This window comes from Schistocerca americana, chromosome 2, assembly GCF_021461395.2.
Source record: "Schistocerca americana isolate TAMUIC-IGC-003095 chromosome 2, iqSchAmer2.1, whole genome shotgun sequence".
Lineage (NCBI taxonomy): Eukaryota > Metazoa > Arthropoda > Insecta > Orthoptera > Acrididae > Schistocerca > Schistocerca americana.
The window spans coordinates 132612323-132632063 of record NC_060120.1 but is presented as its reverse complement, the minus strand read 5'-3'; the positions used below and the strand labels follow the sequence as shown (position 1 = coordinate 132632063).

The 19741-nt window shown below is 41.4% G+C and overlaps 1 protein-coding gene across 1 annotated transcript in view; it reads left to right on the top strand.

Moving 5' to 3' along the window:
- Window positions 1-19741, top strand: part of LOC124595659 (zinc finger protein DZIP1) — a 282685-nt gene that overhangs the window by 99428 nt on the left and 163516 nt on the right. The window contains exon 8 of the mRNA XM_047134501.1: window positions 17752-18092. Within this exon, the coding sequence (XP_046990457.1) occupies window positions 17752-18092 (341 nt within the window). The remainder of the gene's footprint in view (window positions 1-17751; window positions 18093-19741) is intronic.

Below are 19741 nucleotides of genomic sequence, written 5' to 3'. Positions count from 1 at the left end.
TGCTCTTAATAATAGCAGTTAATCATTAGCATTATTGTCAACATATTTTAATATCATTTCAGGTAAACCTTGACAGTACAGAAATGATTTTCTCAAACAAAGGAAAATCCAGGATGGAATGTAACAATATTGTTAAATGAAAAGTTGCTACTCACAATACAGCGGAGATGCTAAGTCACAGATAGACTGTCACAAATATAGCTTTCAGCCAGTAAGGCCTTCATCAGCATTAGATGGCAAACACACACATACACACTCACGAAAATTCAGCACACTCACACATGACTGCAGTCTCAGGCAACTGAAGCCACACTGCGAGCAGTAGCACTGGTGCATGATGGGAGTGGCGACTGGGTGGAAGTAAGGAGGAGGCTGGGGTGGGGAGAGGGAGGGACAGTAGGGTAGGCGTGGCAGACAGTGACATGCTGTTGGGGAGCACTGAGGGATGAGCTGGAAAGAGGGTAGGGCAGCTATGTGCAGTCAGGAGGTTAGACGGAAGGACCAGAGAGGTGGGGAGGTGGGGGAGAGGGATAGCAGAAAAGGAGAGAAGTAAAAAGACTGGGTGTGATGGAGGAATGAGGACTGTGTAGTGCTGGAATGGGAATGGAGAAGGGGCTACATGGGAGAGGACAATGACAAACGAAGCTTGAAACCAGGATTGTTACGGAAGCGTAGAATATATTGCAGGTAAAGTTCCCACCTGTGCAGCTCAGAAAAGCTGGTGTGGTTGGAAGGATCCATATGGCACAGGCGGTGAAGCAGTCAGTGAAATGAAGGATGTCATGTTTGACAGCGTGCTTAGCAACAGGGTGGTCCACTTGTTTCTTGGCCACAGTTTGTCGGTGGCCATTCATGCGGACAGACAGCTTGTTGGCTGTCGTGCCCACATAGAATGCAGCACAGTAGTTGCAGCTTCGCTTGTAGATCACTTGACTGGCTTCACTGGCAGCTCTGCTTTTGGTGGGATAGGTGATGTTTGTGAGTGGACTGGGGTAGAAGGTGGTGGGAGGAGGTATAGGACAGGTCTTGCATCTAGGTCTATTACAGGGGTATGAGCCATGAGGTAAGGGGTTGGGAGCAGGGGTTGTGTAGGGATGGGTGAGTATACTGAGTAGATTCGGTGGACAGCGGAATACCACTGTGGGAGGGGTGGGAAGGATAGTGGGCAGGACATTTCTCATGCTACAGGCTTGGATGGTACTAAGTTACAAGGAAAATGCTTCTCTGTGGCCGGCTGGTGGGGCTTTGTGAGTTGGTGGGAGACTGGAAAGATAAGCCGCAGGAGATTTGTTTTTGTAGAAGGTTGGGAGGATAATTACGGTTTGTGAAGGCTTTAGTGAGACCCTCAGTATATTTCGAGAGAGATCGCTCGTCACTGCAGATGTGATGACCATGGGTGGCTAGGCTGTATGGAAGGGACTTCTTGCTATGGAACTATGGAATGGGTAGCGGCTGTCAAAGTGGAGGTATTGTTGGTGGTTAGTATGTATGATATGGATTGAGGTACTGATGTAGCTATCTTTCAGGTGGAGGTCAACATCTAGGAAGGTGGCTTGTTAGGTTGAGTAGGACCAGGTGAAGTAAATGGAGGGAAAGTTGTTGAGGTTCTGGAGGAATGTGGGTAAAGTGTCCTCATCCTCGATCCAAATCACGAAGATATCATCAGTGAATCTGAACCAGGCGAGGGGTTTAGGATTCTGGATGTTCAGGAATGATTCCTCTAGATGGCCCATGAATGGGTTGGCATAGGTTGGTGCCATGCTGGTGCCCTTGTCCCTACTGTGGAGTTGTTTGTAGTTAAGCCTTCAAAGGAGAAGTAATTGTGGTTGAGGATATAGCTGGTCATGGTGACTAGGGAGGAAGTAGTTGGTTTGGAATCTGTCAGGCATTGGGAAAGGCAGTGTTCAGTAGTAGTAAGGCCATGGCCATTAGGGATGTTAGTGTAAAGGGATTGAATTTGGGAGTGGGGCAAAAAGTGCAATCTTTGGACAGAACTGATATTTCTGTGGGGCTAAGGCTTCTGCTACAAAGGTTCTTGATTGTGTTTCAGGTCTGTTTAGGTTCTGGATTCTGTGTGTCCACTTTGATAGCTGCCACCCATTCCATACCAAGAAGTCCCATCCATACAGCCTAGCCACCCATGGTCCTTGCACCTGCAGCGACGAGCGGTCCATTTTGAAATATACTGAGGTCTCACTGAAGCCTTTACAAACAGTAATTATCCTCCCAACCTTGTACAAAAACAAATCTCCCATGCCTTATCTTTCCGGTCTCCCACCACCTCACAAAGTCCCACTGTATGGCCACAGAGGAGCATTCCCCTCGTAACCCACTACCACTGAGGACTGGAGCAACTGAATTACATTCTCTGCCAGGGTTTTGACTACCTCTCATTGTGCCCTGAAATGAGAAATGTCCTGCCTACTATCCTACCCACCCCTCCCACAGTGGTATTCCGCCATCCACTGAATTGATACAATACAGTCATCCATCCCTACACAACCCCTACTTGCTGAGTTGGCGATTTTCTCTGCCTGGGGACTGGATGTTTGTGTTGTCCTCATCATATCTTCATCATCATCGTTTGTGAGAGTGACTAGATTGGATTGTGAAAAGAAAATGGACTGTGTAAAAACTGGGACTTTGTATGGGCGCTGATGACTGCGCTGTTGAGTGCCCCACAAACCAAACTTCATCATCACAACCCCTGCTCCCAAGTCCTTAGCTCATGGCTCATACCTCTGTATAAGACCTAGGTGCAAGACCTGTCCTATACATCCTCCCACCACCACCTACTGCAGTCCAGTCACAAACATCACGTATGCCATCAAAGGGAGGGCTACCCGTGAGACCAGTCATGTGATGCTAAAACTAAGCTGCAACCAATGTGCTGCATTCTATGTGGGCATGACATTCAACAAGCTGTCTGTCCGCATGAATGGCCACCGACAAACTGTGACCAAGAAACAAGTGGACCTCCCTGTTGCTGATCACGCTGCCAAACATACATCCTTCATTTCAATGACTCTTCACAACCTGTGCCATATGGATCCTTCCCACCACACCAACTTTTCTGAATTGCACAGGTGGGGGACTTTCCGTGCAATATGTCCTACATCCTCACAACCCTTCTGGTCTGCCATGCGGGATTAGCCAAGCGGTCTAAGGTGCTACAGTCATGGACTATGCGGCTGGTCCCGGCGGAGGTTCGAGTACTCCCTCGGGCATGGGTGTGTGTGTTTGTCCTTAGGATAATTTAGGTTAAATAGTGTGTAAGCTTAGGGACTGATGACCTTAGCAGTTAAGTCCCATAAGATTTCACACACATTTGAACATTTTGAACCTTCTGGTCTCAACCTTCGTTAGTCATTGTCCTCTTCCATCCAGCCCTTTCTCCATTCCCATTCCAGCACTACACAGTCCTCATTCCTCCCTCACACCCAGTCTTTTTACTTCTCTCCTTTTCTGCTATCCCTCACCCCCACCTCCCCACCTCTCTGCTCCCTCTGTGTAACCTCCCAACTGCATGTAGCTGCTCTACCCTCTTTCCAGCTCGTTCTTCCGTGCTCCCCAACAGCACGTCACTGTCTGCCATGCCTACCCTACTGTCCCCCTCTCCCCGCCCCACCTCAGCCTCCTCCTTACTTCCAACCAGTCGCCACTCCAATCATGCACCAGTGCTACTGCTTGCAGTGTGGCCTCAGTTGCCTGAGACTGCAGTCGTGTGTGTGAGTTGTGTTTGCGTGAGTGTGTATGTGTGTGTTTGCCGTCTAATTCTGACGAGGGCCTTACTGACCGAAAACTTTTGGGACAGATTTTTTATTGTGCCTATGTGTGGCTCAGCATCTTTGCTATATGTTGAGTGACAACTTCCCATTTCACAATATTATTACAAAAATTCTTTTCTAACAGATAATTTTTTAGGGTGTTTCTCCATTATTTTCGGTCAGTTGTGGAAGTTGGTTGTTTTTTAATTCCCTTATGTAGTAAACTAATCTGGGTTTTTGTTTTTGTTGTGGTGGCTGGATCTGTTCAATGCTCATCTGTAGAGGAGACGTGTTCGGTGTATACTGAACAATGTTTTTCTTTCTGTGGATAACTGCTTGCAAGATGTATTCACATGGACTTATCAAGAGTCCAATAGCTGTAAACAATGTAATGCAGTGAATTCTCTTGCTACTTCCATCCATCCATCCATACATATTTCAATTAAATCCATCATACATTGATCTATATATATTTAAATAAAAATCCCCTACCACATTTTCTGTCTGTATGTTCAGGCTAATCTCAGAAACTACTGTAGGGATTTTAATACATTTTTTACTAGCAGATAGACTGATTCTCAAGGAAAGTTTGTGTATATTATTTATACATATTTCATGCAAATTGATTGGGGCTAAGATGAATAAAAGTACATTGCTGGTTTGAAAATGTTGCCCTTGCTGATTTAACAGTGACTGACAGAACTCCTTGTAAGCACAGCTCTGTGCAGCTCCAGCCTAACTGAAAACCAGCAAATGCTCCACTCCCTTTGAGGTACCAACAACAGGCAGAATATGTTCGACTCTGTGCAATCAGTGTGGACATACGTTAACATATTCAGATACTAGCTGTTTGGATGCTGTGAAGTTATGCATAAGACCAGTAAACAAATCTCCACTAGCGAGAACAAATTATAAGCATTTTATGATCCTTTTTTTTTTTTTTTTTTTTTTTTTTTTTTAAAAAAAAAGTGTTTTAGCTACATTTTATGAACAGCAGTGTACTTTATAACCTAAAGTGCGGCAACCAAAAAGTAGCAGCATGCTCATAAATGTTGGTGAATTCGTGATCTGCTTAAAGAAGAAACAGACATGGGCATGATATTCTCGACACCTCAAATATAGAGGTTATAATGGGATTCAGAAATTCCTTGTGGTTGACTACAGACGATTTTGAAAAATTTTTGTGTATTTTTGGAGGATGCATTTCGAAAAAAGGTGACAATTTCAGACTGTTGATTTATAATTCTCTCAGATTAGCAATCACACTTTGCACACCCAATTCACTGCACGTTTTTTGAACAGTGGGCAGTGAATTACTTAATCTTAAAGCATTATAAGCTATCATATGAGAACAATTGCATGGTGAAATACACATGAATCCAAAATTTATGGTTTTTAATTTTTTATGGAAAAAGTAAAACTTTTGTGATGCTACTTTGCTTCATTTTCATAAAGGAAGTGTTTTCAGTGGTGCAGCAGATGACTAAGCTTTCAGCTTTCTGATTTCCTTGAATCAAACCTGAATGTGGACTCAGTTCTTTATGTGGCAAAGTGAAAAAGTCTACCACAAAACATACATGACAAAGAATTGCAGCAGTGAGTCTGAACAATGAATTAATGCTTACCAAGTTTTACGAGGGGAGTGTTGTCATATGCTAAACATTTAGATCGAGCATGATTTTTTTCATTTTTATTTTGTCTTATTTGTGGTTCTCAGGCATGACCTACTCACCCAGCCTCCAATACATGATATGCTATAAATTAAACACTCTCTCTCTCTCTCTCTCTCTCTCTCTCTCTCACGCGCACGTGCCTCCAATACATAATATGCTATAAATTAAACTCTCTCTCTCTCTCTCTCTCTCTCTCTCTCTCTCACGTGCGCGCCCACACACACACACACACACACACACACACACACTCTCCCTCCCTCCCTCTCTCTCTCTCTCTCTCTCTCTCTCTCTCTCTCTCTCTCACACGCACACACGCGCGCATGCGCCCACACACACACACACACACACACACACACACACACACACACTCTTTGCATAGAATGTTCACATTGTTTGTAAACATATTAACACTTTGGGTCCTGAGCCATTGCGCGCGGCTGTCTACCATAAAGACTGCCTGATTTTAACGTATTTTAAACTACTACAACTCATTAAAGGTTTCAGTTATAGCAATAAAATTACTCTTAATGAAAAACCTAGACTTTCTTGTTTAAAACCATATATAATACCTTTCTCTTGAATTAATACATACTTTTGACAAGTGTTATTATTATAACATTGTTTTTGAAAAAAGGAAAAATTGATCAATGGTATATTCACTGTATTTTCTAGAAGGAATTTTTTTTTTTCTTACACAAAAATTGTAATTATGATGGATACAGTATGTCTTATCTACAGTAACCTCCTGTAACTCTTTTAGGATGCAATTTTGCTCTTTGTGTGGTAAATTTTGATGCGCGGCATTTTGCACTATGCTACTTTACATTCACTACACTGGTAGCTTGTGTCTTTTCGCCACACTTTGCCAGAAACTTCCTTATTTTCATAAGTGTAACTCCTTTCCAGTTTGATAATGAGCAGGTGGGTGAAAGGGAATTTGTGCTTCATAATTTCCTGATGCATTGTTGAGCATACAGATTAGTTTGTTCCTTTATCTGTTTCATCATACTGTCTGTCAGGAAATATAAAAAAAAATTCTAGAGGTGCACTGTTCTGGTCTAAACTGACAACATTGCAAATTCCAAATTGTCCTGAGAATAGATTGATATCTGGTGCACAATCAGTAGTCGTCCAACCTTCCTCAGAATCGGTTTGGCGCGCATGTCTCGGCTTCCCCCTCGCTGTTAGTCTCACTCTTTCTCGCTGTTAAGTCTCACTCTTTCTTCAGGCACAATATCGACGGGATTACTTGCTGCTGAAGTGCTTGGACACCTGCTCTCCTCTTCTGAGTCTATCAGAAGAGTAGTATTTGCAAATAAAATCATAATTATGTACTGAGAGTTTTTTCAGTGAAAATCTGAACAAAAATTATAGATGTTTTGTTGTCAGAATTCTTTACCTGAACTGCCAGAATCTTCTTCTTGAACATAGTCCACATCATCATCATCAGAGTCATCTACAATATTTTCCTCTGACAAATCAACGTCAATTTCTTCTAAATCACGATATAACTCGCGAGCAATTTCTTCGACCGTCAAGCCACGCTTCACCATGTCGACGCTACTGACACCGCGCGGGAAAAGATCGCCGCTCACAAAACCCGACAAATAAAAAGGGAAGCACACCTTTCACAGCATGCCCACACTATCTAGTGACCAATACTCGAACTACAGTCCATGCAGCGCCTCCCAGACAAGCGGGAGCCGTAAGAACACACAAAGGACAGAAGGGGAAGAATGAGAACACGCGCCCATAAAATTACAGGTGCCGGACTTTTGGGCAGGTCGCGCACGCCCGTATTTTTATGGGCGTCGGCGCCTAAGTGTTAATAAAATCATGATTAGCTCCAGTCATTGCCATGAGATGTCACACCAAACACCAATTAAATATGGAAGAGATAACAATCCTGGTTCCTAAAAACTTTCCTGTCATGGACTGCTTGAATTTTTTTTTTGAGTTGTATGTAAGTGATGATATTCAGTTACCTAACATTGTTCTCTGAATTTTATGCAAAACTCTACACAATGGCCTGTAAACAAAATTACCACTATGCCAGACAGGTCGACTTTTTTTAAGTCTGTGTGGATATTCTGATCATTGGTTCCCTAGGAGGTTATGCTGTATCTCCACTGCCTGGAAAAAAATCACCCAGAAGAGGAGGAGAAAACAAAATGAAACTTCACCATTGAAGAGGGTATGTGATGTTATTTCAGTGATTACAAAATCGATGCAAATTTACCAAGAACTTGTCAATATGAGTCTGCTTGTCAGTATGATGTTGCACCCCCTCTGACCTGGTTTAACACACTGATTTGGTTGAGAAGGATGACGTAAAACCATAGTATGCTCTCCTGAAGTAAGCTGGTCCACAACTGTTGTAATTGGTCCTTAATATCACAAATACTGCAACTGGGATAGAGTCGGCATCTGAGCTGGTCCCACACACTGGGGACAGATCTGGTAAACTTGATTGTCTTGAGAGTGCCTAAACATTATGCAGACAGGTCACAGGGACACCTGCCAGGAGTGACCAAGCACTGTCCTGTTGAAAAATGGCACCACGATACTGTTGCATGAAAGGTAACATATATGGTCACAGGATGTCCTTAACAGACAGTTGTTGGCATCAAAGTTCCCTCAATAACTAGCAGTCGTGACCTTAAGTAATACCCAGTTGGCTCCCACACCATGACACTGTAAGCAAGCTCACTATGACTTTCCAAAACATTAGGAAAATGGGACCTCTATTGTTATCTAGGGTAGTGCAGAACTGCAATTCATCACTGAACACAGTGTGATGCCATTCATCAGCAGTCCATGCTCCCCAGTTATGGCACAATTCCAAACACAGCCGTTTGTGTTGTAGTGTTAAAGGTAGCCTACGAGTGGGACGGTAATTCATTTATGCAGCTGTTTCTAGTCTTTGACCAATGGTGCTGGATGAATTACCAATGGTGCTAGATGACACAGAATGTTGCAGGGAGTCCATTACTTGTTCTGAGGCAGATGCAGATGTGAAGGGGTTATAATGTGTTTAGAGCACAATGTAATGATCCTTTCTTGTAGTGGCCAGACATAGTTAATCAGATGTTGATGATGAGTAGGCCTGTACTCAAGCATTACAACATTGGGTCACTGTCACATCCAAATGACCATCAAATCTGGATATTGCACTATTCATCCAGCTGACTAAATGGAAACCCACAATGTGGCCCCTTTCAAACTAGTATCAGGTGTGATGACACTATCTCACATGGGTGTGCAGCATCTCCATGTCCTTCACAGTTGAACCGGGATATGATCACACAGTGGGAGTGGAGGGCTGGATATTAATTCTGATGAGGTTGATTGTATCCTGATTTTATTAATTAAAGATTGAGACAGAAGAGCTGAAGCTCTCAACGGTGACTGGCACATTATGTCCACTTGTTACTCAGGCTGCATGGAGGCATCTTCAGCACCCTGGTTGCAGAGACTTGTGCACAGCAGAATTTTCCAATGTAGTGCCCTGGTAGAGCCTGAAACCATCACCATAAATCACTACAGCAGCATTGGTGATAGCTTAGTACAGACTCTGATGACCAATATGACATTAAAGAAAATCCTTTAAGAGCAATTTAATTTGCCCTTGAATGCACTCCCATTCAAAGCTGAGGATATTTAATGAAATCATTCCTTCAGTCAAAACAGTTGCTTTGTGTGTGCATAACGAGAACTATGCAACCCATCTTAAATCTAATAATCTGTATAACCAAGAGTACTATTTAAGAGCGACCCTTAAAATTACAGATACAACAAGCTCATCATATCTCAGCAATAAATTTAACTAGAACTAGTCATTTTAAAGCTGGAATAAGACTTTACCAATGAAATTTAGAAAAGAATTATGTAATTGTCAGTTATTAGACAACCTTAAAAATAACCAAAGCTGCTTTGGCAAACTAGTTACAAAGGCCCCTAATAAGCAATTAAATATGCAACTCTACTGAAATACTGTCCAAATATACCTGCTAAGTGTATTTTAAAATAGGAGTGTAACAAAACATCAAGGTGATAATGGTAACTTCAGAATGGGTGTGCAGAATTTCTCAATGGACACACTACACACTGCCAGTGCAATGTGATTTTAAAATAGGAGTATAACAAAACATCAAGGTGATAATGGTAACTTCAGAAGGGGTGCACAGAATCTCTCAATTGACACACTACACTCTGTCAGTGCAATGTGGCCACACAGCAGACCCACTGGATAACAGGTTGGCTTTGCTGCCTTGACTAAATACATCTCACAACAACACGTTTTCAGGTGTATGATGCCAGTCCACTGTGTGTACCCTTGAATAATCAGACTAGCTATGTTGTATGGGTTAACCACCAGGCAGTGCAACTGCACCCAGATCAATAATTACAGTCAAATCAATAACTTAAATGAAATAGATAACTACAGTGGTTCACCACTACTAGATTAACCAAGGAATTGTACAACTACTTCTTGATAACGTACCACACAGAATAACTTCCACAAGATCCTTTTTAGTCAATAAAGACTGTGTATGACACTCAGTCATGGCCAGAATGTTTGCCCCCAGCAGCTGAATGGTCAGCGTGACGGATTGCCAATCCTCTGGGCCCGGGTTTGATTCCTGGCTGGGTCGGGGAATTTTCTCTGCCCAGGGACTGGATGTTGTGCTGTCCTCATCATCATCCTATCATCCTCATTGACTGCAGGTAGCTGAAGTGGCAGCGATTTGAAAGACCGCCACCCTGTGAATGGTCTGCCTGACGGGGGGGCCCTAGCCATACCATTAAATAAAAAAATGGCCAGAATGAAATCATTTCAGAACATGAGTCTGCTCCCGGAATTGCTTGACCATCCAACAACATAATTCAGATCCACAGCATTCCTTCCTCATTACAAGGTTTGCTGGTGCATAACCAGACATAGATCAATTGTCAACACTCCGCAACACTTACTCAAATAATCAATTGCAGAAAATGGCCAGATTAAGGAAGTCAAAAGCATAAAGCCATTTTAACTTGTAGGTGTTCACAAACATAGCTACACTCGCCTCGGATTCTCAACTTCATGAATTAAGCATTAATCAACACACTGTGGCAAGGAAAAACTATTTGACACAAACTGACATTGTTGTTGCTATCAAGTTTTACTGAAATATACAGCAGCAATGTAAACAGGGGTATCCTTCATGGCTGTGTGCCGGCTGCTGCTTACTTTCATGTAAATTGATGTGAATGGTGACTGAGCCATAACTCAGTAAATTAAAAATACCATTATCAACTTTGCCAATAACAGTGTAACGATCTGCAAACAAGGCAGCGAACACTTGGAACCAACAGCACCACTCTATTGGCGATTACACTGGCCCATACCTTCACTGTGACCAAGCAACTAAACATACCAATCAGCAGTGGTTAATCTATACAAGCAATGACACCTTTTACCATCTCGAGGCATCCGAATTACAACCATGTTCTGCTGAACCAAATAGAATACCAGGACTACGGCAAACACCAAAACTCGACATATACGCTTAGAGTCCTTAAACAATATTCTTTTTGTAATCATTGACAACAAGCAACTCAGAGCCTCCCAGAAAGCACTCTGTCCTCTTGAACACTCCAGGCATCAGCAGTGCCTCTCGATAGCAGTGCATGCATGGTAGGTGAAGCAGCAGAGGAACTACTGAATCAATGGCTGTGAAGTGATTTCAAAAGTGCCAGAGAGAAAACAAGTCAGCACTCAATGATTACTCAAGATATGACTCTTCATGCCCCTTATACAGTCTACTGAGATTAATAACAAAACTAAGTGTGAACAACAGTAACACACTTTGGTGGCCATTCCACCTGTTACAGAGAATTGCAGCTCTAATCGTTTATATACTCCCAATGGTGTGCATGTGCACAAAGTTACATTGATGTCTGACCATATCTTCTGGATACTGAGAGGATATGAGACTTTTTGCTGTTGTATTGGTAAGGATTTCAACAAAGAAAAGAAAGTCCCTTATAAAAGTGAATAAGTGTACATACTTGTGAGTCATTCCATGACAGATCAATACAGAAAAGTACCATTTTTGACTCAATCAAGTCCAAATTTCCTCAAATTTGATGTATTCATTGCACATGTCAAGGGAGTGAAAATGCCAAATTTCAGAATTGTAGCACAAGCAAAACAAAAATATAGCTGCCCAAAGTTCTAAAAAATGTGCGGAAAATTTGACAAACATTGCTGACAAAAATGGCTTTAACATCTATTCTAATAGAGATATAGCTGTGAAACAGATAATTTAGGAAAGGATTAATAACAAGCTTTCAGAAGACATCCAACATAGCCATATTCATTAATGTGTGTAATTAAGGTCAGTGACCTTGATCTTTTACCTTGAATATCTCAAAACATGTCACCTTCAGAATTTCTGAAAAAATATATTTGCTTCTTTATGGTACATTACATAACATAGTAAAAAATCAAGGTGAGATGGCATTTGGAACAGAAGATATAAATTAATATCTACAGCAATGTGATACAGTAAAGCAATACCAGTTGAATGCAAACTGTAACAGAATGACATAAAGTACTGAAAAACTGTTAAAAAGATGGTGTTATAGCAGTTCACAGTAAGGTAACAATATGAACAGGCCATTAGCAGTCAATTGTAATATACAAAGTGCAAATGAGGATGATTGATATTATCAGTGACATAATGACAGACCACAAAATATGTGATATATGTAGGAAATTGATGGCTTTTGCAAATGTCAGACTTAATACTATGGTTATATTTACACTTTTAAAATACACTACATTGTAGCTGTTGCTTCTTATGTCTATTTTTTACATTTATCACATTACAACTGAAATGCTAATGCCTCATGTTACAATCACTATCTTAAAATTCATTGAAAGAATATAAACATTTTTCTATTAGAAAAGATTTTAATTTTGTTTTAAAAACATTTCCCGTGTACGTTGTTAGAGCGTTTGGTAGCTTGTTATACCAAATCAAACCACTGATATGTGGACTTCTACCAGTCATCTTTAACGTTGTTCTGTTACGGAAATAGATACACTTTGTTTCAGTGTTGAAATCATGTACATCACTGCCCTTGATAGCTTCTGTTGGTTGACTTATAAAAAATGCAACTATTTTGAAGATGTACAGAGAATATATTGTTAGATATTTGTACTGCACAAACACTTCACGACATGAATCTCTATGTCCCATCCCATGTGTATGTCTTAGTGCTCTTTTCTGTAGTAGCAGTATCCTTTTCAAATGTACATCAGCTGCACAGCCCCTTAGTTCAATTCTATATTTGAGAAAGGGCTAAAGTGTTCCATAATATACTAATTTCAGTGCTTGGCTAGGAACTATCTTTGCGAGCTAGCTGTGGAGATATACGGCACTACTGACTTTTCCACATACGAAATTAATGTGGTATGTCCACCGCAAATTTTCATCAACATACACACCCAGGAATTTACAGTTACCATTTTCTGTTGCAGAGATATTACACACACTATTCATATTGTTGTGGTGAGAACTGCCTGTTTTAAATGTCACTAGTTGAGATTTGGTGACATTTACCTAGAGTCCCTGATCATTGAGGTATTTTGTTATTTCTGTTACACCACTAGTAGCAAGAGATACTAGCTCATTAGATTCCCTCCCATAGAATAAGACTGATGTGTCATCTGCATGGCTTACAATATAGGAGTTAATGGTTTGTGCAATGTCGTTAATATACACTCCTGGAAATGGAAAAAAGAACACATTGACACCGGTGTGTCAGACCCACCATACTTGCTCCGGACACTGCGAGAGGGCTGTACAAGCAATGATCACACGCACGGCACAGCGGACACACCAGGAACCGCGGTGTTGGCCGTCGAATGGCGCTAGCTGCGCAGCATTTGTGCACCGCCGCCGTCAGTGTCAGCCAGTTTGCCGTGGCATACGGAGCTCCATCGCAGTCTTTAACACTGGTAGCATGCCGCGACAGCGTGGACGTGAACCGTATGTGCAGTTGACGGACTTTGAGCGAGGGCGTATAGTGGGCATGCGGGAGGCCGGGTGGACGTACCGCCGAATTGCTCAACACGTGGGGCGTGAGGTCTCCACAGTACATCGATGTTGTCGCCAGTGGTCGGCGGAAGGTGCACGTGCCCATCGACCTGGGACCGGACCGCAGCGACGCACGGATGCACGCCAAGACCGTAGGATCCTACGCAGTGCCGTAGGGGACCGCACCGCCACTTCCCAGCAAATTAGGGACACTGTTGCTCCTGGGGTATCGGCGAGAACCATTCGCAACCGTCTCCATGAAGCTGGGCTACGGTCCCGCACACCGTTAGGCCATCTTCCGCTCACGCCCCAACATCGTGCAGCCCGCCTCCAGTGGTGTCGCGACAGGCGTGAATGGAGGGACGAATGGAGACGTGTCGTCTTCAGCGATGAGAGTCGCTTCTGCCTTGGTGCCAATGATGGTCGTATGCGTGTTTGGCGCCGTGAAGGTGAGCGCCACAATCAGGACTGCATACGACCGCGGCAAACAGGGCCAACACCCGGCATCATGGTGTGGGGAGCGATCTCCTACACTGGCCGTACACCACTGGTGATCGTCGAGGGGACACTGAATAGTGCACGGTACATCCAAACCGTCATCGAAGCCATCGTTCTACCATTCCTAGACCGGCAAGGGAACTTGCTGTTCCAACAGGACAATGCACGTCCGCATGTATCCCGTGCCACCCAACGTGCTCTAGAAGGTGTAAGTCAACTACCCTGGCCAGCAAGATCTCCGGATCTGTCCCCCATTGAGCATGTTTGGGACTGGATGAAGCGTCGTCTCACGCGGTCTGCACGTCCAGCACGAACGCTGGTCCAACTGAGGCGCCAGGTGGAAATGGCATGGCAAGCCGTTCCACAGGACTACATCCAGCATCTCTACGATCGTCTCCATGGGAGAATAGCAGCCTGCATTGCTGCGAAAGGTGGATATACACTGTACTAGTGCCGACATTGTGCATGCTCTGTTGCCTGTGTCTATGTGCCTGTGGATCTGTCAGTGTGATCATGTGATGTACCTGACCCCAGGAATGTGTCAATAAAGTTTCCCCTTCCTGGGACAATGAATTCACGGTGTTCTTATTTCAATTTCCAGGAGTGTATATAAGGAAGAGAAAGGGTCCAAGGATTGAGCCCTGTGGTACACCTTGTTATACAGGTTCACTGGTGGACTGGGAGTTCATGATTTTATTATGTAGTTTGTATGACAATTTAGGGCTTTGCTTACGATTCAGCAGGTATGTGGTTAGAAGATTCATGGCTTGATCCCCAATACTATAAGATTTTAGCTTTTTCAGAAGTACCCTATGCTCTTGTCAGGTCCACAAATATACCTACAGTCTGCATCTTCTGGTCCAACAGATAGTAAACTTCATGGATGAACTGAGTAACTGCTGTGGTTGTACTTAGCTCTTTTCTGAAGCCATGCTGTGAATCTACAAGCAGTTTATGTTTTGTGAAAAAGGCACTTAGCTGAGAAAGGATAATACAGGCACATCTGTAGCCTAAGGTATCAATTTAGTTGCATTAAATGATAATCTTGTATCCCTTGGACATTGGTTGGTGGAAAAGAAGACACAGAAAACATATGCTCAGAAAAATGTCAAGGAAATGTTTGAAGTATTCCAAAGTAAATATGAGAAAATGCTGAGGATGAAACAAATGTGGAAACTGAAATTATAATGTAACTGAAATGGAAATTTAGATCTACCACCATAAGATCCAAATGTTGACACTTTTTCCAAAATTTTGGAGAATTTGAAAGACTGCAAATGAATTTGGTGCCTCAAACTATTTAATGAGGAAGGCAAGATAATGAGTCACATATTGTGATATCTTAGTAACTCCTAATCCGAGACCTGGGCGTGTCCTTAGTAAACATATTGTGAAGTATGTCGTAGAATTCTCCACAGAGAAGATATCTCATAAGCCGCTGTTTTTGTCAAGGAAAATGGTTCCAGGGTTCATAAAAGAAATGAGTGATGTTGGGAAACCTGAATGAGCTGCATCAAGCATTCAAAGATAAACACCCAGGACTGAAAGTAGGATTATTCAAATTCTGCCAGTTACAAGCCAAGAACTGAGTTCTGGCTGATGCAACCAATTCTAATTGTTCATTTGTGTGCAGTATTCTCCAAAATGTGAAGCTCATGTCAGGAGGTTCCAGACTGAAGTAGTAAACATGTGATCCAACTCTCGACTTAACACATACAAACACTGTCCTGCTCATATCATTTGTAATCTCGCCAAGCTGAAGTGTTGTAATTATGTCAGCACATGAGAACGGCCTAGGTACACAGTCTTTTTTGAGATACATGGGAGAGTTGTTTGACAAAAATGGAATTGATGAAACTGTGAACATCTACAAGCTGTGAACATCTACAAGCTGTGAACATCTACAAGCATAACAGCACTCCAGACTTTACTGCCTTGTGCAGAAAAATGGAATTGATGAAATAATATTTAAACTGTGGATGTCTACAAATAGAACAACTCTCCAGACTCACCTGCCTTCTGTGGAATACTTCTTGGAAAACCTCATCAACAAATTAAAAAAGTTCTTGCTCCACTCCTTCATAGCCATCTAACTGTTTGAATTTCTGCAACATCTGAAAGAGACACTTTTTGGCAATGAGTACGTGGTTATATGTGATTTTGCAGAGAATTATGAATTTGGCCTGCACGATTAGATCCAGTGATTTCACTGGAACAATGCACAGATTACTATTCATCCTTTTGTTGTTTATTAGAGACAACCAGAAACCTATAGAATAGATCACATTTTATTTGTTATCCTATCAGAATGCCATAAATATGACATGATGAGTATTCGTATTTTCCAGTGTCACTTGGTTAACTCCATGATATCCTGTTTCCATTAAACATGCAAGTACATTTATTACTTCTCAGATGATGCTGTAGCTCAGTATAAAAACTTCAAAAATTTTGCAAACATATCTTTTTATCAGAATGATTTCAGTGTCTGTGGAGAGTGGCATTTCTTCGCCATATTAAATGATAAAGGTCCATGCGATGGTATCACAGGTACCATCAAGACTTGCTTCAGTGCCAGTCTGCAGTGCATATATGACACACAGATGGTGACACCCAGACAGTGGTTTTAATTGTATTCCAACAACCTTACAGAGTGTCACTTTTGTTATAAAACTAACAGTGAATATGATTAAGAAGCATCTCTCCTTCAAGAGCATTTGCAGCAATTGCATGTGCCCACAAGTTACATTTTGTTATTTCCATCGGCCTTAACAAAATCTGAATGAAGGTTTTCTCCAGTTCACTATGCATCAAAAGTGAGTATCTAACACAGAGCCAAGAAGATTCATACCTCGGTGATATCGCTGGGTTTTTTTCATGCATTGCTGAAGGTAATTGATTTCTTGTTTTGAATGTTAATGAAGATACCAGTGTGGTTTCAACTCATTTTTATACCTCAAGAAACCTGACATTTTTACTGGGGGTAAGAAACTGAACCCAGCATCGTACCTGCCATCTTTCTGGTGTAAATACGTAGTTTGTATAAGACATATAAATCATATCCAAAGTTCTACATGTCTGTTGTAACTTAATGGCTGTTACATACATCCCACCATGTTACAATGTTATGAAAAAGATAGTCGCTCACCATATAGTGGATATGCTGAGTTACAGATAGGCACAAAAAAAGACTGTCACAAAATAAGCTTATGGCCAACAGGGACGAAAACACACACACACACACACACACACGCAAATGCAACTCACACACACATGACAACAGTCTCTGGCAGCTGAAGCCACATTCACTGACAAACACAGTATGGCTTCAGCACCGGAGACTGTGGTCGTTTGTGTGTGTGTGTGTGTGTGTGTGTGTGTGTGTGTGTGTGTGGTCTTTTTTGACAGAGGCCTTGTTGGCCAAAAGCTTACTTTGTGACAGTCTTTTTGTAGTGCCTATCTGAGTAGCAACTATCGTTTTCATAACATTGTTACATTCCATATGATTTTTCCACAGTCATATTAAGTGATTTGAATGATCAGGTTACTTTATAACTATATCTTGGTGATTTTCTCATTTTTTAAATGATACAAGTTTTGCTGTTTCAAAATTATTTAATGAACTTTAAAATTTCCACATGAACTTCCAAATTTGATGTATTTGTACCTCACTTGCATTTGAATAGTGACATACAGTAAGACAATGTTTTCTTTTATTTGCAGGGCATTCAGACAAAATAAATTTTCTCACTTATGAAGCCCGTCTTAACCAGTTGCATCAAGTATCTTTACAACAAGAAAATCAGCTCCAACAACAATCTAGTGAACTGGAGTTAATGAAAAAGGCTCTTTTAGATGCAACATCCATGCATAAAGTTAAATCTAATGAGTCTGATGTTCAAATGTATGTTAATACTGCCACTGAGCAGCATATGAGTACATCATCAAGTTCATCATCTAGCTCCACCTTGAATACCGCTCACATGCCTGGAAAATTTTCCAGTTTTCCAGAATCTAAGGGTTCATGTCTCAGCTCTCCAGAGAGATCTGTATCTATTTACATGGTAATATATATACAAACAGATGTTTACCTATTACAGAATCCCTTCTAGCATTCTTCAACCGCCATGAAACTCTATCTTGTACCATATGAATGTACTTAATATTTCAAGTATAGAATTAGTAATCTACAACCTTCCACCATAAGACTGCACCCTCAACAAGATCAGATTGGGCTGTAGTTTTAGTGTATTCTATATGACATGTATGAAGTGGTTGTTGTTGTTGCTGTTGTTGTGGTCTTCAGTCCTGAGACTGGTTTGATGCAGCTCTTCATGCTACTCTATCCTGTGCAAGCTTCTTCATCTCCCAGTACCTACTGCAACCTACATCCTTCTGAATCTGCTTAGTGTATTCATCTCTTGGTCTCCCTCTACGATTTTTACCCTCCATGCTGCCCTCCAATGCTAAATTTGTGATCCCTTGATGCCTCAAAACATGCCCTACCAACCGATCCCTTCTTCTAGTCAAGTTGTGCCACAAACTTCTCTTCTCCCCAATCCTATTCAATACCTCCTCATTAGTTACGTGATCTACCCACCTTATCTTCAGCATTCTTCTGTAGCACCACATTTCAAAAGCTTCTATTCTCTTCTTGTCCAAACTAGTTATCGTCCATGTTTCACTTCCATACATGGCTACACTCCATACAAATACTTTCAGAAACGACTTCCTGACACTTAAATCTATACTCAATGTTAACAAATTTCTCTTCTTCAGAAACGATTTTCTTGCCATTGCCAGTCTACATTTTATATCCTCTCTACTTCGACCATCATCAGTTATTTTACTCCCTAAATAGAAAAACTCCTTTACTACTTTAAGAGTCTCATTTCCTAATCTAATTCCCTCAGAATCACCCGATTTAATTTGACTACATTCCATTATCCTCGTTTTGCTTTTGTTGATGTTCATCTTATATCCTCCTTTCAAGACACTGTCCATTCCGTTCAACTGCCCTTCCAAGTCCTTTGCTGTCTCTGACAGAATTACAATGTCATCGGCGAACCTCAAAGTTTTTACTTCTTCTCCATGAATTTTAATACCTACTCCGAATTTTTCTTTTGTTATCCTCATATAAATGTGTCGCAATAACATCAGTCTTGAGAATCAATTGAACAACTCTGATGGCTGTGAAACTGCAGTACCCAAAAATAATGACCCAAATGAATCCATGCTTGGAGAATATGTGTAGAACAGTGCATCAGCATCTTGAAATTAAGACAAAATTACAGTCTTAGATGTATTCCCCCCAGGGACATTGACTTATAAAAAATATTGGAGGGACCCATACTGGGGGTCTTGCCCTGGGAAATTTTCTAAATTTTAGATGAAAAATAGTGAGTTTTAAAGTTTTTTAAAAGTATTTTAGAGTCATATGATCAACATTAGAACCCCGAAAACTGGACTCTCGATAACTCCTCACTCCAGAAAACTTGACAAGCCTGTCACATTTTTTGGCTTCGAAAAAAGAAACAAAACATAAATATGCACAATATTTTCATAAAAATCTAATTTAATTTACACTAATAATCATGCTTATAGACTATTACAAAGCAGTGAATGTATAGCTCTGAAAAGACTGAAATTATATTTAAATAAATCGTAAACTATCATTAAAACAACAAAACATAAAATATTGCTGTCGCACAGC